This window comes from Oncorhynchus tshawytscha, linkage group LG06, assembly GCF_018296145.1.
Source record: "Oncorhynchus tshawytscha isolate Ot180627B linkage group LG06, Otsh_v2.0, whole genome shotgun sequence".
In the NCBI taxonomy this organism is placed as follows: Eukaryota; Metazoa; Chordata; class Actinopteri; order Salmoniformes; family Salmonidae; genus Oncorhynchus; species Oncorhynchus tshawytscha.
The window spans coordinates 55,596,263-55,617,971 of NC_056434.1; the positions used below are offsets into that span (position 1 = coordinate 55,596,263).

The 21,709-nt window shown below is 44.2% G+C and overlaps 1 protein-coding gene across 2 annotated transcripts in view; it reads right to left on the bottom strand.

Annotated features, from left to right (window-relative positions):
• Positions 1-21,709, bottom strand: part of LOC112252736 (cadherin-23-like) — a 95,145-nt gene that overhangs the window by 58,609 nt on the left and 14,827 nt on the right. For both annotated transcript variants that reach the window (XM_042323423.1, XM_024424246.2), the window contains exons 4-11: positions 16,042-16,175; positions 15,580-15,789; positions 15,088-15,195; positions 8,419-8,521; positions 8,014-8,139; positions 7,641-7,844; positions 6,441-6,899; positions 6,066-6,182 (exon numbers count right to left, since the gene is read on the bottom strand). In XM_042323423.1, coding sequence (XP_042179357.1) covers positions 6,066-6,182; positions 6,441-6,899; positions 7,641-7,844; positions 8,014-8,139; positions 8,419-8,521; positions 15,088-15,195; positions 15,580-15,789; positions 16,042-16,080 — 1,366 coding nt within the window. In that variant the 5' untranslated portion in view covers positions 16,081-16,175. The remainder of the gene's footprint in view (positions 1-6,065; positions 6,183-6,440; positions 6,900-7,640; positions 7,845-8,013; positions 8,140-8,418; positions 8,522-15,087; positions 15,196-15,579; positions 15,790-16,041; positions 16,176-21,709) is intronic.

Sequence of the window (21,709 nt, forward strand, 5' to 3'; positions counted from 1 at the left end):
CTCTAACCACTAGGCTACCCTGCCGCCCCAAAGGAGAGCTCTCCATTCAAAGGCCCTTTTCTCAAAAGTGAGTTTAAAGGTTTAATCAACTTTCAAAGCAGAATTACTTTCCCATTGTTCCTCAAAAATGCAATGTATGATATGCCATTTGTTAGCTCTGAGTCTCTACTATTATCCAACATAAAAAAAATTAAAAAATCAGATTTTGCAACATAAGACCGATTTGAGCTGGTCAGTCACATATATGGAAATACTTTAGTACCAAAAAAGGGGGTAAACAAGGGTAAAAAAAAACACTCCTGAGCATGCTTAAATCTCTCAGATATAGGACAGATACTTCAAAACATACTTCTAATCTATCTGTTTTTCATGTATGTTTCTACGGGCTAATAGCATTAAGGCCAAATTCAATTTTCATCCATTTGTTTTTTACTTTATACCTAGAGGGGTCCTAAAATTAAAAATCAAATAGCTAAATGATTCTTGGTATGACTATGGCTGAGGCGGTCACAAAATGTTGTCAGCCGGTGATTGTCAAGCAAATAACTTTCGGTCTCACGGTAATTGACGTAAACACATTTAGCATCTCCTGGCTTCCACACATAGCCTACAAGCCACTGATGCAGACCTTTGGAAAATATTAACTCAGCAAAAAAATAAACGTCCCTGTCTTTAATAGATCATTCGTAAAAATCCAAATAACTTCACAGATCTTAATTCTAAAGGGTTTAAACACTGTTTCCCATTGTCATGATTTTGGCCTGTTGGGGGAGTTTTATGACCCGCATAAATACCTTTCCCCTTTTCTCTCTCTACTTTTTAGAGTTGACTCTTATAAAGCCTTTGTAACATAGAGAGTCTGGTAACATCAAAAGGTGGGAAACGGAACCATATTTCGGTAATCCAACCAGTTGGAAATATGAGTTGGTACTTAATGAATATGATCCCAGATCATTTGTTGTCTGAGACATACATTACTACTAATGGACAGGATGACAAACTGTATCTTGGAAAGTCTACACATTCTAGTTATCAGATTCACATGGAATTGTTGTGCAATTTAAATGTTTAAATATGAAACTATTTGTGAAAAGATTAAATGTAATTTTAGCTTCTAAAGGAGAGAATTGGTTGTCATAGAGTAAACTCTGCTCACTCAGAGGACCCGCCCAAGTGAACTATGAAACACGCCCTTCTCTTCACCACTATATAAACCCGTTGCCGAAAATTCTACTTTCTGTTCCGAGGACGTGAGGACGACGGTCCTATGTTAAAAGGGCTCAGATAATAACCTAACGAAATTAGCATTCTGTTCAATGTGAAGGTGACGATCGACACACTGAAAGGATTAATTTTGACTATACCAGCCAGAATATAGCACAAGCTTAAAGTATGGCAACTTGGCATGAACTTTGAACTCTTATTCACTCCAGAAGTGATACCTCCTAGCTGTTGAGTTAGCAGCAGCCGCTGTAAACGTGGGCAAGGAAAGGACGGATGACGTATCCCGTCTAACACACACAACGATACTACAACGTATCCTGTTTCCCACCAGAGACATTCTTCAGAGGACAGGAGATCCATGCTGGACAACCCGGCCTTCCATCTACGACCAATCTACCAGTGGTCCAGCTCAGAGTAAATATGTATTGCATTTTCCTTTTTCAAATGGGCGGTTATTTAGAATGCATAAGATACTGTATTTATGATAGCATAGCTGCCTACGGCCCGATAGAGACACAACATATTTTTGTTCCTCAGTCTTCCCGCTCTTTCATTCAAAACCCAACCCCTTTCTTTGTGTAACCAGTCGTCATATCTGTTCCGCCCGCTAGGGATGTTTTCCTTTATGACATAATTTGTAATCAATGTATGATCCATTCTGTGTAGATGTAAATCTGATAACAACAACAGCCCGAGTTTACACCAGGAACGCACAATCCCTCCATCAGTGCTCAGACTGTCCGCTATAGGCTGAGAGAGGCTAGACTGAGGGCTTGTAGGCCTGTTGTAAGGCAGGTCCTCACCAGACATCACTGGCAAGAACGTCGCCTATGGGCACAAACCCACCGTCGCTGAACAAGACAGGACTGGCAAAAAGTGCTCTTCACTGACGAGTTGCGGTTTTGTCTCACCAGGGGTGATGGTCGGATTCGCGTTTATCGTTGAAAGAATAAGCGTTACACCGTACTCTGGAGTGGGATCGATTTGGAGGTGGAGGGTCCATCATGGTCTGGGGCGGTGTGTCACAGCATCATCGGACTGAGCTTGTTGTCATTGCAGGCAATCTCAGCGCTGTGCGTTACAGGGAAGACATACTCCTCCCTCATGTGGTACCCTTCCTGCAGGCTAATCCTGACATGACCCTCCAGCATGACAATGACACCAGCCATACTGCTCGTTCTGTAAGTGATTTCCTGCAAGACAGGAATGTCAGTGTTCTGCCATGGCCAGCGAAGAGCCCAGATTTCAATCCCATTGAGCACGTCTGGGACCTGTCGGATCGGAGGGTGAGTGCTAGGTCCATTCCCCCCAGAAAAGTCCGGGAACTTGCAGGTGCCTTCGTGGAAGAGTGGGGTAACATCTCACAGCAAGAACTGGTAAATGTGGTGCAGTCCATGAGGAGGAGATGCACTGCAGTACTTAATGCAGCTGGTGGCCACACCAGATACTGACTGTTACTTTTGATTTTGACCCCCACTTTGTTCAGGGACACATTATTCTATTTCTGTTGGTCCACATGTCTGTGGAACTTGTTCAGTTTATGTCTCAGTTGTTGAATCTTGTTATGTTCATACAAATATTTACGCATGTTAAGGATGCTGAAAATAAACGCAGTTGACAGTGAGAGGATGTATCTTTTTTTGCTGAGTTTATATTTTAAAAAGTCTAATAAATCCATGTAATATAGCCAACATTTTCACAATAAATAAATGTTTTATTTTAGACAGGTCTACAGAAACATTATTAGAAGAAAATGTAGTCTATTTCAGAAGAACAGAATAGCAAACTGAGTTGTCCTTATGTTAGGTCATGATCTGGCTATGCCAAATGGCTGTGGGTTACACTAGTTCATTTAGCAGAGAAGATGTGCTTAGAATTCCGTGGCATTATTTTATAGTATGAATAATACAATCGAACGCTGAAAAAAATACAAGGTATATTTTCTCCAAACGATGAGGGAGTTCGCATATGCGGCTATTCTGTGTTGAGTGGATAACAAATAAATAAGAACTCCTACATGCTTAATTTAGTGTTATTAATGTAACTTTAGTTGTTCGACAAACATTGGGCTACATGTTTTATAATACATTGTAAGTCTGCATGCAAGTCTGCAAGTCTGCATTTTTTTGCGCAGGCTGTACACACGTTATCAGTCTCTCAATCACAATTTGACAAGCAATTGATAATGCCTAGAATTTCATGGCGGCATCCCCTTCGTGTGGCCTTAATGCACACTAAAAAAATGTTTTACGCAATGTGGGTGACGCAACAAATCAGAACATTTTGCTTTAAATGATGATAAACTATTAGGATATTTCTTCCCGTTATTAGCACAGCAATGCGCACAAGGAATTAGGCTAGAAGCTAAAATGTTCCATTAGCGGGAAAACTCCATTAGCAACAATTATAAAGGTGAAATGTATCTTCCCCAAACTTGAAACGCAGCCGCTGGTTATGTATGCCAGTTAGGCTCCACACTCCTTGTAAAGTCGATTAATGATCTTAATTTTAAGAAGTTATTTGGCCACTTCAGTTGCGATACCAACCTTATCAAAACATATAGGCGTATGGATTAGGCTACATGAGGTGTGCGACTATGATTCATAAAAGGTCGCGCAAAAAAAGGCATTGTTTCTTGCCTTATGCTGGGCATCATTCACAAATGATAATATATCATTCACAAGTGAAAAATTGTCACCCATCAGACTATTCTTGATTTAATCTTGTCTTTACATATACTAAATAATATGTGTGAAATTTGTTTTGATTTAGAATGTAACATTGTCATGCAGATGTCTCGAAACAGGGGCATAGGAAAAAATACATGTCATATACAGTTGAAGTCAGAAGTTCACATACACCTTTGCCAAATACATTTAAACTCAGTTTTTCACAATTCCTGACATTTAATCCTAGTAAAAATTCCCTGTCTTATGTCAGTTAGGATCACCACTTCATTTTAAGAATGTGAAATATCAGAATAATAGTAGAGAGAATAATTTATTTCAGATATTGTTTCTTTCATCACATTCCCAGTGGGTCAGAAGTTTACATACACTCAATTAGTATTTGGTAGCATTGCCTTTAAATTGTTTAACTTGGGTCAAATGTTTTGTGTAGCCTTCCACAAGCTTCCCACAATAAGTTTGGTGAATTTTGGCCCATTCCTCCTGACAGAGCTGGTGTAACTGAGTCAGGTTTGTAAGGCCTCCTTGCTCGCACACGCTTTTTCAGTTCTGCCCACAAATCTTTTATAGGATTGAGGTCAAGGCTTTGTGATGGCCACTCCAATATCTTGACTTTGTTGTCCTTAAGACATTTTGCCACAACTTTGGAAGTATACTTGGGGTTATTGTTCATTTGGAAGACCCATTTGCGACCAAGCTTTAACTTCCTGACTGATGCCTTGTGGTGTTGCTTCAATATATCCACATAATTTTTCTCCCTCATGATGTCATCTATTTTGTGAAGTGCACCAGTCCCTGCAGCAAAGCATCCCTACAACATGATGCTGAACTCCCGTGCTTCACGGTTGGGATGGTGTTCTTTGGCTTGCAAGCCTCCCCATTTTCCCTTCAAACAGTCCTATTTTTGTTTCATCTGACCTTGTTCTCCCCACTGTAGGTTGGATGGGCTGAAGGAAGCTGAGGGTTGGGATGTGGAATTGGAGACAAGTGGGAGTGGAGTTGCTGGGCGGGGATAGAATGACGGTCAAAGATAAAAGTTTTTAAAAAAGTCAAAATAAAAAGTATGTTTGAATAACGACGAGGGGCAGTGTTGTAACAGCTAATGCCTGTTTGCCTGAGGATTATGCCGCACAGGTGTTTGTACACATGCATATACACAGACTCTCATTCAAGTGAGAGTCTTGGGGGTGGGGTCTCGGATAGTTGAGGGGCAGCTCTTGGGAAACTGAGGGGGGATCTTAGAGGGCTGGTGGCCTGGCGGTTGGGAGCTTGGTCTGGTGGCTGATGGGTCGCAGGTTCGGTGGCTGATGGGTCGCTGGTTTGGGTCCCCGTTTTTCACCTTGTGGGAGATCTGTCGACGTGCCCTTGAGCAAGGCGTTGACCCTGGTTGCTTCTGCAGATCGCTCTGGATGGGAGTCTGTTAGATGACTGAATGTGATGTAGATGGTGAGCGGCTTCACTGCAAGTAGATTGTATGTTTTATAGACGCATTTTTATAAACCGAGAGCAAATGGCAGCCAAAGAGCTGAGCCACAGATCTCAGAGATATACTACAGAAAGTAACTTTGATTGTAAACGACATCAAACCACATCCACTGTGTACACGTCTGTTCGCAAAGTTATCTGGAGATATGGAATCAGAGCATGATAATGTTCTATTTCACACCGAGGCTTGGTGGTTATCGCGGGTGAATGTTAGAAAGATTTTTCGCATTGAGAGAGAAACTGTTGTCAATCACAATGGATGTATAAAAAAAACAGAATCAAACCCACCCATCTCATCAGTGGTCAATTTGCAATTGACTGTCATAGCCCCACATTAAAATTATGTGTAATACTGTTAGAATGTTTTTCAATTGACTGCCATAGCCCAAAATAAAGATGTTAACATTGGCTGTTAATTACATAATTGTTTTCACATGGTTGGGGTCACGAGACCAAAAATGTTTGGGAAGCATTGCTTTCAACCTATTTTGAGCGGATTGTAGTGATTGTGGTTTGTGTGTATGCTTGTTTTTAGCATGAGCTGCACTAAATAATTTACTAACAACTTCTGTTGGTTTAACAAAGTGCTGAATCTTGAGGGACATATAGGGCCACAAAACGGTGATAAAATAACAAACAAAAGTAGGGTGATTTTAGATGACGCCTCACCATTAGGTACGCTGACTGACATGTCGATGACATCACTGGCGTTGTCATGCACCGACACAAGGATCTCAAATGTGGCCACCAGCTCTCTGTTGAGTGGGTTATGCACAAACACAGCACCTGTGGGAACACACGCACATATACACACACACACATACAGGTCACATATACACACAATTATCACACACAAACAGGCATGCACATGTACATACACACGCACAGGCAGACACACTCCCACACGCACACGCACGCACGCATGCACATACACACACTTACTTATACTGCATAAACATATTTACACAACATCCACAGAATCTGACAGGCAACTAAGTAAAGTACAATACTAAACATTATCTACTGCGTATGTTGACTACTAACCCGTGTGGAAATCGATGCCGAAAGACTCTTGCAGCCCATCTACAGGGTTATTCCCATCATCCTTGGCCTCCACAGAGATGATGTAATATTCCAGCCGGGGTCGTAGGTCATGATCCTCGGCGGCGAGCGTAGCCACCACCACGCCTGGCGGCGTAGACTCATTTACATTGATAGTCGTCACGGGTTCAATGAAACGCGGTCGTGAGTCGTTGACATCATCCAGGATGACCGACAGGGTGGCAGTGCCCGACAACGAGGGCGTGCCGCGGTCTGTAGCCAAGATGACCAGGCGGTAGGAGCCGCGCTCCTCACGGTCGAGGATGGCGTTGCCCACCAGAATGGCGCCGGACAGGGAGTCGACTATGAAGCGGTCCTGCGCGCCACTTTCCAGCCGGTAGAGCAGCCAGGCGTTAGAGCCTGAATCAGCGTCACTAGCAGACAGCTGGGTCACCACCACACCTAAAACAGAGAGAGAGGAAACAGGACACAGGGGTAAGGATATAACACAAGGGGCAGGTTTCCCAGACATAGATTAAGCCTAGTCTTGCACAAAAAAATCATGTTTAATGGAGAAACTCCATTGAAATGAATTTTTTATCCAGGACTAGGTTTAAAGGGGAAATTTGCCATTCAAAATTAAAAAGCTGTCACTCCGCCACTGTCTTGGTACACAGCTCAGTTTTTCATAATTCCTGACATTTAATCCTGATACAAATTCCCTGTTTTAGGTCAGTTAGGATCACCACTTTATTTTAAGAATGTGCAACATCAGAATAATAGGAGAGAGAATGATTTATTTCAGATTTTACTTCTTTCATCACATTCCCAGTGGGTCAGAAGTTTACATACACTCAATTAACATTTGGTAGCACTGCCTTTAAAGGCACAGTCAACTTAGTGTATGTAAACTTCTCACCCACTGGAATTGTGATACAGTGAATTATAAGTGAAATAATCTGTCTGTAAACAATTGTTGGAAAAATTACTTGTGGCATGCACAAAGTAGATGTCCTAACCGACTTGCCAAAACTATAGTTTGTTAACAATACATTTGTTGAATGGTTGAAAAACAAGATTTAATGACTCCAACCTAAGTGTATGTAAACTTCCGACTTCAACTGTATACACGCATGAATGCATGAATCGAGTCACACAGACATAAAGACACAGACACACCCATCCACACCAACACACACTCACCAGTGGGGCTGTTCTCAGGAAGGTGCACAGTTAGGCTGGGGGGGTTGAAGACAGGAGGGTTGTCGTTCTGATCCAGGATTGTCACAGTGAGGGGTACACTGCTGTTGAGCCCCCACACATCCTCCCCCACCAGGAACAGCTCCACCCGAGGCTCCACAAACATCTCGCGGTCCAACAGCGCCGCCTGTCGCACACGCACCACACCTGCAAGGGGGAACAAGGGAGAGGTACAGGCAGTGGCTTCATTGGTGATGACTTCAAAGGTGTTCTAATTAATTGCATGTGTGTATTGTTGTGAGTGAGAGTGTGTGTATGTGTTTGTGTGTGCATGCATTAGAGGAGTGTGATTGAGTGATCAATATGTGTGTGTGACCTGTATCAGAGTCCACAGTGAAGAGGTCCTGTCTTGTTCCCAGCAGATGGTACCTGACCACAGCGTTGGGCCCAATGTCTTTGTCCTCAGCCAACACTGGTCCGTTCAACATTGACACAGCACTGCCTAAGAGAGGGAGAGATGGAGAAAGGAAGATGAGCGTGATGGCAGAAGGGGAGAGGACAGTTAAATGCAAGAGTTGAAGAGGGAAAAGCAAGAAAGATTGATGAAAGAGGGAAAGATTGAGATTGGGGAGAGAGTGGGAAGAGAGAGAAAAATGAGAGAAAAGCAGAGATAGGTAGTGGGTGCCAAGTTAGGGACAGAGGTAGCAGAGGAATTATACATTATCAATTGAAACAAACAGACACACAGACAGACATAAAAACACACCAGTGAGGTTGTTACCTGTGGGGGAGTTCTCAGTGATCTCAGCCCGGTAGCTGGTCTGTGTGAATATGGGCCTGTTGTCATTCTCATCCAAAACTGTGATCACCAGCAGTTCTGAGTCCTGGAGAGAGGAATGGATGGCGGGGGACGGTGACAGATTGGGTAGGGAGGGATGGGTGGATGGGGAAGGGAAAGAGGGAGGGGCAAAGAAGAAGGTGAGAAATGTTCTCAATAAAAAAGCAAATAGCTGTAATTTCATACAATATTTGAAGGTTGAGTGTCATTGAATAATGCCGTCAATGTAGAGCTGGGCAGTATGGAAAAAATCAATACTTGAAAATACTGAGGATCAACAACATTGCATTCTTTCCACATTATTTTGCAACAAAAATGTTTAGTAATACTGCTGGACAACACCACAAAGATATTCACTTATTGGCCTGATCTAAAAACTACAGGTTTGGGTCATTTGTCACATACACATGGTTAGCAGATGTGAATGCGAGTGTAGTGAAATGCTTGTACTTCTAGTTCTGACCATGCAGTAATATCTAACAAGTAATCTAACCTAACAATTTCACAAAAACTACCTTATACACACAAGTGTAAAGGAATGAAAAATAATATGTACATAAAAATATATGAATGAGTGATGGCAGAACGGCAAAGGTAAGATGCAGTAGATGGTATAGAGTACAGTATATACATATGAGAAATGTAGGGTATGTCATGACTGTCCTGACCAGGTCAGGTTACAGGAGACCACAACCCAACAGATTATCTCTCAACCCCAACAGAGGAGGAGAGATCTAGGGGTCTGAAGATGTGGGGGGTTTTATGACCCCTCACGCCCCTGGTAAATCTCAGGCCACAGACAAATGACTTTGTTCTGTTACTATGGAGAACCAGCCTCAGAACATTAAACATGAAATAAAGGGACTTTGGAACAATGGTTTCCGTCAGCCACAGTGGTGGTCATGACATAGATAGAATGTGAAAATGTATGTCATTTTTGTTTTGTTATTAAAGGTTAATAGATGACGTTATTACAAAAACATTGTAATGTGAAACGTTTTCTTAGTATATGTTTGATGTTTATACATTATACGTTGTATGGAAAATATCCAAATCAAAGAGAATGTTTTGGGGAAGATGAAATGTTAAGTTAGTTGTCTAAAATTGGATTTGAATAAATTGCCTCATTAACTTGGTACACCCAGAGAATTGCCCTAAAGGCGGTTACGCCCACTTCTGACCCAAGGGTATAAAACCTGTGAGTATAGAATTTACAGGAAGACTACGTGACTCAAGCTGCAGCAAGGTCTAAAAAGTCAACGAACCCAGAATGCAACGCAAGTTTGAGGACAAAGAAATCCTTTTCTACCCAAGCTACGGATGAGTAGCTGTGTCGAAGCGGGTGAATTCAAGTCGAACCACCTCCCATCGAATCATGGTATCTAAAGGGTTTCATTCCTATGCTGTGAGCTCTGAGCTACAGAGCTGTCTGTCCTCAGAAGACCCCTTCCAGAGCAAAGGGTGAGGGAACAGAACCCAAAAAGGACACTGAGGACATCGGGAGGACGCTCAGAGAGGTGCGCCGGAGTAGTGCGTCATCGAACAGCTGAAGGCCTACACAGAGAATCCTTGGAGATCATCCCCACGTAACCGGCCGCGACCGGGAGGTCCGTGGGGCGATGCACAATTGGCCTAGCATCGTCCGGGTTAGGGAGGGCTTGGCCGGTAGGGATGTCCTTGTCTCATCGCGCACCACCGACTCCTGTGGCTGGCCGGGCGCAGTGCGCGCTAACCAAGGTTGCCAGGTGCACGGTGTTTCCTCCGACACATTGGTGCAGTTGGCTTCCGGGTTGGATCCGCGCTGTGTTAAGAAGCAGTGCGGCTTGGTTGGGTTGTGTATCAGAGGACGCATAACTTTCAGCCTTCGTCACTCCCGAGCCCGTACGGGAGTTGTAGCGATGAGACAAGATAGTAGCTACTAAAATCAATTGGATACCACGAAATTGGGGGGAAAAAGGGGTGAAATTTAAAAAATGTTTAAAAAAATAATAATTTAAAAATAGCATAGCTGACAAATTCACCCAGATAGATATATGTATATTTCTCGTGTACTTTCTTTTTCTCTCTCTTTTGAAATCCCCATTGTGGGTAACACGCGGCAGGGTAGCCTAGTGGTTAGAGCGTTGGACTAGTAACCGAAAGGTTGCAAGTTTGAATCCCCGAGCTGACAAGGTACAAATCTGTTAGTGATGGCTGTTTAACAGTCTGATGGCCTTGAGAAAAAGCTGTTTTTCTGTCTCTCAGTCCCCAATTTGATGCACCTGTACTGACCTCACATTCTGGATGATAGCAGGGTGAACAGGCAGTGGCTCATGTGGTTGTTGTCCTGGATCTTTTTGGCCTTCCTGTGACGGGTGGTGTAGGTGTCCTGGAGGATAGGTAGTTTGCCCCCGGTGATGCGTTGTGCAGACCTCACTACCCTCTGGAGAGCCTTACGGTTGTGGGTGGAGCCGTTGCCGTACCAGGCGGTGATACAGCCCGACAGGATGCTCTCGATTGTGCATCTGTAAAAGTTTGTGAGTGTTTTTGGTGACAAGCCCCATTTCTTCAGCCTCCTGAGGCTGTTGCGCCTTCTTCACCACGCTGTCTGTGTGGGTGGACCATTTCAGTTTACCTGTGATGTGTACGCCCAGGAATGTAAAACTTTCCACCCTCTCCACTACTTTCCCGTCGATGTGGATAGGGGGCTGCTCTCTCTGCTGTTTCCTGATGTCCACGATCATCTCCTTTGTTTTGTTGACATTGAGTGTGAGGTTATTTTCCTGACACCTCACACCAAGGGCCCTTACCTCCTCCCTGTATGCCGTCTCGCCCGTTGTTGGTAATCAAGCCTACCACTGTAGTGTCGTCTGCAAACTTGATCATTGAGTTGGAGGCGTGCATGGCTACGTAGTCATGGGTGAACAGGGAGTACAGGAGAGGGCTGAGAACGCACCCTTGTTGGGCCCCAATGTTGAGGATCAGTGGGGTGGAGATGTTGTTACCTACCTTCACCACCTGGGGGCGGCCCGTCAGGAAGTCCAGGATCCAGTTGCACAGGGCGGGGCCGGGACCCAGGGTCTCAAGCTTGATGATGAGTTTGGAGGGTACTATGGCGTTAAATGCTGAGCTGTAGTCGATGAACAGCATTCTTACATAGTTATTCCTCTTGTCCAGATGGGTTAGGGCAGTGTGCAGTGTTATTGCGATTGTGTTGTCTGTGGACCTATTGGGGAGGTAAGCAAGATTGGAGTGGGTCTAGGGTGTCAGGTAGGGTGGAGGTGATATGGTCCTTGACTAGTCTCTCAAAGCACTTCATGATGATGGAATTGAGTGCTACGGGGCGGTAGTCATTTAGCTCAGTTACCTTAGCTTTTTTGGGAACAGGAACAATGGTGGCCCTCTTGAAGCATGTGGGAACAGCAGACTGGGATAAAGATTGATTGAATATGTCCGTAAATACACCAGCCAGCTGGTCTGCGCATGCTCTGAGGACGCAGCTGGGGATGCTGTCTGGGCGTGCAGCCTTGCGAGGGTTAACACTCGCATTGGCTGCAGTGATGGAGAGCCCACAGGTTTTGGTAGCAGGCCGTGTCAGTGGCACTGTATTGTCCTCAAAGCGAGGAAAGAAGTTGTTTAGTTTGTTTGGGAGCAAGACATCGTGGTTCGCGATGGGGCTGGATTTTATTTTGTAGTCCGTGATTGACTGTAGACCCTGCCACATACCACTCGTGTCTGAGCCGTTGAATTGTGACTCTACTTTGTCTCTATACTGACGCTTAGCTTGTTTGATTCCCTTGCGGAAGGAATAGCTAAACTTGCTCACCGAATCAGCGTATTCATCAATGTTGTTGTTCAATGCTATGCGGAACATATCCCAGCCCACGTGATCGAAGCAATCTTGAAGCGTGGAATCTGATTGGTCGGACCAGCGTTGAACAGACCTGAGCGGGAGCTTCCTGGTTTAGTTTCTGTCTATGGGCTGGGAGCAACAAAATGGAGTCGTGGTCAGCTTTTCCGAAAGGAGGGCAGGGGAGGGCCTTATATGCGTCGCAGAAGTTAGAATAACAATGATCCAGGGTTTTGCCAGCTCGGGTCGAGCAATCGATATCCTGTTAAAATTTAGGGAGCCTTGTTTTCAGATTAGCCTTGTTAAAATCCCCATCTACAATAAATGCAGCCTCATGTGTGGTTTCCAGTTTACATAGAGTCAAATGAAGTTCGTTCAGAGCTGTTGTGTCTGCTTGGGGGGGAATATACACGATTGTGATTATGATCGAAGAGAATTCTCTTGGTAGATAATACGGTCGGCACACCCGCACTTCTTTTTACCAGACAGATGCTTGGTTCTGTCGGCGCGATGCGTGAAGAAACCAGGTGGCTGTACCGACTCTTGAGTACTCTTGAGTACTCTCTGTACCGACCGCGTGTCTTGAGTGAGCCATGTTTCCGCGAAACAAATAACGTCTTTGATGTCTCTCTGGAAGGCAACCCTTGCTCGGATTTCATCTACCTTGTTGTCAAGAGACTGGACATTGGCGAGTAGTATGCTCGGGAGCGGTGCGCGATGTGCCCGTCTACGGAGCCTGACCAGAAGACCGCTCCGTCTGCCCCTTCTGCGGCATCGTTGTTATGGGTCGCCGGCTGGGATCCGATCTATTGTCCTGGGTGGTGGGCCAAACAGAGGATCCGCTTCTGAAAAGTCGTAATGTTGGTGAGTTGACGTTGCTCTTATATCTAATACTTCCTCCCAACTGTATGTAATAAAACCTAAGATTTCCTGGGGTACCAATGTAAGAAATAACACATAAAAAAAATAAAAAATACTGCATAGTTTCCTAGGAACGCAAAGCGAGGCGGGCATCTCTGTCGGCGCCAGAAGATACCAGGTGGCATCATCAAGTCATGGGTATGCTTATCAACAGCAGGGACTGGGGAGTTTGTTAGGATCAAATTAAATAAGAAAAGACCAAAGCATAGGTAAAGAATTACAGGAAAACCCTGGGATGTCAATGCCAAAGAAGCACCAAAATGGCTTTTCAATATGTATTGAGCGGTTCCTGAGTGGTCCAGTCTCAGTCCTGACTTACAGTGCATTCGGGAAGTATTCAGACCCCTTCACTTTTTCCAAAATGTTTTACTTTACAGCCTTATTCTGAAATTGATGAGGGAATAAAAAAACATCAATCTACACACAATACCCGATAATGACAAAGCAAAAACAGTTTTTATTTGCTCTGTTTATCTTTCCCTCAATCCTGATTAGTCTCCCAGTCCCTGAAAATCATCCCCACAGCATGACGCTGGCACCACCATGCTTCACCGTAGGGATGGTATTGGCCAGGTGTTGAGCGGTGCCAGGCCAAAGAGTTCAATCTTGGGTTCATCAAACCAGAGAATCTTGTTTCTTATGGTCTGAGAGTCCTTTAGGTGCCTTTTGGCAAACTCCAAGTGGGCTGACGTGACTTTTACTGAGGAGTGGCTTCCGTCTAGCATCTCTACCATAACGCCTGATTGGTGGAGTGCTACAGAGATGGTGGTCCTTCTGGAAGGTTCTCCCATCTCCACAGAGGAACTATGGAGCTCTGTCAGGGTGACCATCGGGTTCTTGGTCACCTTCCTGACACAGGCCCTTCTCTCCCGATTGCTCAGTTTGGCTGGGTGGCCAGCTCTAGGAAGAGTCTTGGTGGTTCCAAACTTCTTCCATTTAAGAATGATGGAGACCACTGTGTTCTTGGGGACCTTCAATGCTGCAGTTTTTGGTACCCTTCCCCAGATCTGTGCCTCGACACAATCCTGTCTCGGAGCTCTATGGACAATTCTTTTGACCTCATGGCTTCTTTTTTGCTCTGACATGCACTCAGGTGTGGGACTTTATATAGACAGGTGTGTGCCTTTCCAAATCATATCCAATCAATTGAATTTACCACAGGTGGAGTCCAAGTTGTAGAAACATCTCAAGGATGATCAATGGAAGCAGGATGCACCTGATTTTTTATTTTAATACATTTGCAAAAATAAAAAATAAACTGTTTTTGCTTTGTCATTATGGGGTATTGTGTGTAGATTGATGAGGGGAGAAAATAATAAATAGTAATAATAATAAAATGTGGATAAAGCGAAGGGGTCTGAATACTTTCCAAATGCACTGTATATTTTGCTTGAGACAGGGTTTGAATATAGCTGTCCATCAATGACCCTCAACCAAATGTTGTGCACTTGAGCACTTTTTACAAAAACAATGGTATGTTGCCATAAGAGTTGCAATTTGATAGAATCCTATTCAAAATGATTAACAGCTGTAATGGCTGTCAAAGGTGCTTCCATCAAGTATTAACTCTGGGGTTAAAGACATACGCAATCAAGACATTTTACATTTTCACTTTGAAAATGTAGAATAGGTTAGGTAGATCTGTAGGGAAAAAATCTAATTGAATCCGTTTTTCTATTTAATTATAAAGACTGTGCAAGAGGTGTGTAGACTTTCACTCGCCATTGTAGATAATCAATCATAAGATCAGTGTACGATTTTGCAGAGTTTTGGTAGCTTACAGCTGAGGAAGCAGAGGTTTGACTTTGCCAGTAAATAGCGTATGGGCTGAGAGGGGATTATGTGTGTGTGTGTGGCAGTACCCGGCGAGCGATGCGGGAGTTCTCAGGGTTGTCTTTGACTGTAATGGCCAGTCTGTACTCCGCCACCCTCTCTCTGTCCAGAGGCCTGTTCACCTGCACCACCCCTGTCTGAGAGAGAGAGAGAGAGAGAGAGATGATAGAAATGACTCATCAATTACGCCAGTATACCCTTCCCTTTTCAATTACTTTCTATCTATTTCTCGGTCTACATTTTTCTACCTCTCCTCTATCTGTTCTACCCCTTTACTCTCCGTAACCCTTCTCTCCGTAACCCTTCTTCTTTTATCCACATTTTTCCTTTTTCCTTCTATCCCTTTCCCAACCTTCTCACCCTCTCTGTCTCCTTTTCTTCCCTCACACCGTCTGTCCCCCTCCATCCCCTCCTTCCCTCCCCCTCCATCCCCTCCATTCCTCCCGCTCCAGCCCCTCCTTCCCTCCCCCTCCAACCCCTCCTTCCCTCCCCCTTCATCCCCTCCTTTCCCTCCCTCTCACAGTGTCATTGATGGAGAAGGCGCCGTAGCGGTTTCCAGCAGTGATGTTGTAGGTGAGTAGGGCGTTGCGTCCACTGTCTACATCCTGCGCTCTGACCCTGGCCACCGAGGTGTAGACGGACGCCCCCTCGCTCACACTGGTGTTATGGGGCAGGTTGAGCAGCACGGGGTCATTGTCATTGATGTCCAGAACATGGACACCCACCACCACCTGGGAGATGAAGGAGACACAAGACAGGGTGGCACTTAGTCTTTCTGAGTGTGTATATATATATATATATATATATATATATATATATATATATATATATATATATATATATATGTGTGTGTGTGTGTGTGTGTGTGTGTGTGTGTGTGTGTGTGTGTGTGCACGCATGGGCACATGTGTTGTGTACATTGAAGTGTCTGAGCATGTTAGCAGGAAGCACCACAAAATCAGTGCATGTCTGTGCGAACACACCATGCTGCTGCGTGGTGGTTTGCCCAGATCTTTTGCCATGACAGTGATGTTGTAGAAGGGTGTGGTCTCTCTGTCCAGCTCCACATCTCTCCTCACACGCAGCTCTCCCTCCACTGGAGATATCACAAACTCATCTGAGAGAGTAAGAGAGAGAGGAGGGCATGATTAGTTGGTTACTAGCTGTATACACTGCACACACATACACACACAGACGGTAGCTCACTAGCATGCATGCACACACACACACAATAACCCATCCCCTCCTCCACAAAGACACACACACATACACCCACCGCAACTATGGCTGTGCCGGTCATTACATTTTCTCAACCAGTAACTGTTATGCAAATAAATAACCCAGTCAGTAACACCAGCAACCATCCAGGGCCTCGTTTCCCAGAGCCTTCAGATTGTGATTAGAACCATTTTACAATGTATCTTTAGTAGCTAAGCTGTTTCCCAGAACCATCGTTAGTAATGTGCCTCTTGAAAACCTTTGCACATTTAAAGCAGCCAAAGTGCATCGTTAGATGTTTTGAATTTTATTCTCAGTAGATATCAGCTAAACATAGAATCAAGATATTTAGTCTAGGTATCTGTCTGACTGTGACCGCTGATAACTTTAGAACTAAGTTGACAGGAAATTGAAAGTTGCCAAAGTATTTGTAATTGTTACAAACAATTGAAAGATACCGAGATGACGCATTAAAAGATAAATAGACTACATTGGCCTATATACTTCAATCATAAAATCATATTGAGTTCTATTTTGCCACTAGTCTACTGTCAAATCTTTGGCTCAATATGTTTCATGATGTCCTAGCCGGGTCTGAATCCTGGCTTAGGAAGGCCACCAAAAATCCTGAAACCCCTATTACTAGCCTGTTCAACCTCTATTTTGTATAGTCTGAGATCCCCAAAGATTGGAAAGCTGCCGTGGTCATCCCCCTCTTCAAAGGGGGAGACACTCTAGACCCAAATCGTTACAGACCTATATCTATTCTACCCTGCCTTTCTAAGGTCTTCGAAAGCCAAGTTAACAAACAGATCACCGACCATTTCGAATTCCACAGTACCTTCTCCGCTATGCAATCTGGTTTCAGAGCTGGTCACAGGTGCACCTCAGCCACGCTCAAAGTCCTAAACAATATCATAACTGCCATCGATAAAAAAACTCAACAGCTTTGGTTCCTCAAATGACTGCCTCGTGTGGATCACCAACTACTAGTTCAGTGTGTCAAATCGGAGGGCCTGTTGTCCTGACCTCTGGCAGTGTCTATGGGGGTGCCACGGGGTTCAATTCTTGGACCGACTCTTTTCTCTGTATATATCAATGATGTCACTCTTGCTGCTGGTGAGTCTCTGATCCACCTCTATGCAGACGACACCATTCTGTATACTTCTGGCCCTTCTTTGGACACTGTGTTAACTAACCTCCAGACAAGCTTCAATGCCATACACCTCTCATTCCGTGGCCTCCAACTGCTCTTAAATGCAAGTAAAACTAAACACATGCTCTTCAACCGATTGCTGCCCGCACCTGACTTAGAATATGTGGACAACTACAAATACCTAGGTGTCTGGTTAGATTGTAAACTCTCCTTCCAGACTCACATTAAGCATCTCCAACCCAAAATTAAAGCCAGAATCGGCTTCCTATTTTGCAACAAAGCATCCTTCACTCATGCTGCCAAACATACCCTCGTAAAACTCACAATCCTACAGATCCTTGACTTCGGCGATGTCATTTACATAATAGCCTCCAACACTCATATTCGCTTCACATTCATCGCCAAACCCACTGGCTCCAGGTCATCTATAAGTATTTTCTAGGTAAAGCCCGCCTTATCTCAGCTCACTGGTCACCATAGCAGCACACACCCGTAGCACGCGCTCCAGCAGGTATATTTCACTGGTTACCCCCAAAGACAATTCCTCAATTGGTCGCCTTTCCTTCCAGTTCTGTGCTGCCAATGACTGGAACGAATTGCAAAATTTACTGAAACTGGATACTCATATCTCCATCATTAACGTTAAGCATCAGCTGTCAGAGCAGCTCACAGATCATTGCACCTGTACATAGCCCATCTGTAAATAGCCAAACCAACTACCTCATCCCCATATTGTTAATTATTTTTTGCCCCTGTGCACACCAGTATCTCAACTTGCACATCTATCACTACAGTGTTTAAATGCTAAATTGTAATTACTTTGCCACTACGGCCTATTTATTGCCTTACCTCCCTAATCTTACCTCATTTGCACACACTGTATATAATTTTTTTCTATTGTGGTATTGACTGTACTTTCGTTTCTTCTGTTGCACAACTTTGCTTTATCTTGGCCAGGTCGCAGTTGTAAATGAGAATTTGTTCTCAACTGGCCTACCTGGTTAATTAAATAAAGGTGAACATTTTATTTTAAATGTGTGGCAAGATATGCGCAATGATGTGCACAATCCGTGATTTAGCGCATTATTATTGGGTAAACATAATAAGCCACCTCAATTATTGCAGTCATATGTGGTAATATCTATCTAGGAGCTGATCAGTCATCAGTATTGTGGAATAATTATAATGTTAAGTTAAGATTTGATCCAATAGCAGCGATGCTTTTCTTTCGATCCTATCCGTATCGACACATGGTCTGACAATGCACATAGCGAACGTTCTCTCTACGTGTTTGTTTTGGAAACACTCTTAGTTAGGTCGTAAAAAACAATGCATCTGGTTGCCTACAATCATGGCAATGCTTAAAGGGCAATTCCTCCACTTTCAATCTCATTTTGATCATTTTTCTCACCAGATCAGTGTCAAATCAGTGACACCCCTTCAAATGAGTGGATTCGGCTATTTCAGCCACACCCGTTGCTGACAGGTATATAAAATCCAGCACACAGCCGTGCAATATCCATAGACAAACATTGGCAGTAGAATGGCCTTACTAAGGAGCTCAGTGACTTTCAAAGTGGAACAGTCACAGGCTGCAACCTTTCCAACAAGTCAATTCGTCAAATTTCTGCCCTGCTTGAGCTGCCTCCGGTCAACTGTAAGTGCTGTTGTGAGGTGGAAACCTCTAGGAGCAACACAAAGTGGTAGGCCACACAAGCGCACAGAACGGGACCGGTGAGTGCTGAAGTGTGTAGCCCGTAAAATCATCTGTCCTCGGTTGAAACACTACTGAGTTCCAAACTTCATCCGGAAGCAACGTCAGCACAATAACTATTCGTGAGGAGCTTCATGAAATGGATTTCCATGGCCGAGCAGCCACACACAAGCCTAAGATCACCATGTGCAATGCCAAGCGTCGGCTGCAGTTGTATAAAGCTCGCCGCCATTGGACTCTGGAGCAGTGGAAATGCGTTCTCTGAAGTGATAAATAATGCTTCACTATCTGGCAGCGCGACGTACAAATATGGGTTTGGGGAATGCCAGGAGAACGCTACCTGCCCGAATGCATAGTGCCAACTGTAAAGTTTGGTGGAGGAGGAATAATGGTCTGGGGTCTTTTTTCATGGTTCGGTGAAGGGAAATCTTAATGCTACAGCACACAATGACATTCTAGACGATTCTGTGCTTCCAAATGTGGCAAGTAAAAACAAAATGCTTCCCTCTGACATCAGTGATTTTCCAAACCTGTAACGAGTTTCTAGCTCAAGGAAGGGTATTTTCTTTCTCTGTACATCACCGCGAATCTCACAGTGTTCAAAAATCACTGTTTTAAAAATGTTTTAACTTTTGATGATGTCATACGGTATAACTTTTTAACTTCTCTTCAAAAATGTGCCGTTTTCACTTATGTAGACACTGGCATCGTGTTAGAGATATTGAAAAGTGGTGGAGTTGACCTAGCATGTATTTTTGTTGTTACCGTACCCAACCCAATGACACACCAAACACAGAACAGGCTTGGAGCAAAACAGGGTCAGCCTTCAACATGTAGCAGTTAAGGGGATAGCACCTGAAAAGGGATGTAGGTGTAATTTTGTCACACCCTGATCTGTTTCACCTGTCTTTGTGATTGTCTCCACCCCTCTCCAGGTGTCGCCCATCTTCCCCATTATCCGCTTTGTATTTATACCTGTGTTCTGTTTGTCTGTTGTCAGTTGGTCTTGTTTGTCAAGTCAACCAATGTTTTGTCTCAGCGCCTGCTTTTCCTAGTCTTTTTTTCTTGCCCTCCTGGTTTTGACCCTTGCCTGTCCTGACTCTGAGCCACTCCGCCTGACCCTGAGCCTGCCTGCTGACCTGTACCTTTGCCCCACCTCTGGATTTTTGACCTCTGCCTACCCTGAGCCTGCCTGCCATCCGGTACCTTTGCCCCACCTCTAGTTTATTAACGCCTGCCTGATTATTAAACCATTGTTAATTCGACGTTGCCTGCATTTCTGTAGCCTATGTGGCCGATGCAGGCACAGATAATAAAGCCATGAATAGCGGTATCATTAATCTCACCATTTTGATTTCACCATCGCTGTTTTTGTAACGAGAAAGCAACCAAAAAACAGATCATTTTTGTAACAGAAGGATTTTATGGAAAGCCAAGTTGAAGCCAGCATTAGATGTTGTCGTCCTCATAATAACCGCACGTGGTTTTATTGCAACGGAGTAGCGCAATTGTGATTTAGATCAAAACACTTGGGTGAACTTTTGGAATCATGGATTTAGAATGTTTATTTTAATTCTATAGTTAGAATATAAATAATAGTGGGCTAGCCAGCTAACACAATTTTGCTTAACTTGCTAAGAAAATACAAACTAGCTGTTTGCAGATGTAAGAAACACAAACTAATATTGTAATTATAGAATGCTTGTGGATTTATATTAAGATCAAAGTGGAAACAACATCGTTGTCATCAACATTGTTGCATGTACTGCATTGACCATGCAGACTGAATGAAAGTGTCTTGTGGGTTGGCGCCCCCCCTTGGGTTATGCCGTGGCGGAGATCTTTGTGGGCTATACTCGGCCTTGTCTCAGGATGGTAAGTTGGGGGTTGAAGATATCCCTCTAGTGGTGTGGGGGCTGTACTTTGGCAAAGTGGGTGGGGTTATATCCTTCCTGTTTGGCCCTGTCCGGGGGTATCATCGGTTGGGGCCACAGTGTCTCCTGACCCCTCCTGTCTCAGCCTCCAGTATTTATGCTGCAGTAGTTATGTGTCGGGGGCTAGGGTCAGTTTGTTATATCTGGAGTACTTCTCCTGTCTTATCTGGTGTCCTGTGTGAATTTAAGTGTGCTCTCTCTAATTCTCTCTTTCTTTCTCTCTCTCGGAGGACCTGAGGACCATGCCCTAGGACCATGCCTCAGGACTACCTGGCATGATAACTCCTTGATGTCCCCAGTCCACCTGGCCGTGCTGCTGCACCAGTTTCAACTGTTCTGCCTTCGGCTATGGAATCCTGACCTGTTCACCAGACGTGCTACCTGTCCCAGACCTATTATTTGACCATGCTGGTCATTTATGAACATTTGAACATCTTGGCCATGTTCTGTTATAATCTCCACCCAGGAACAGCCAGAAGAGGACTGGCCACCCCTCATAGCCTGGTTCCTCTCTAGGTTTCTTCCTAGGTTTTGGCCTTTCTAGGGAGTTTTTCCTAGCCAACGTGCTTCAACAGCTGCATTGCTTGCTGTTTGGGGTTTTAGGCTGGGTTTCTGTACAGCACTTTATA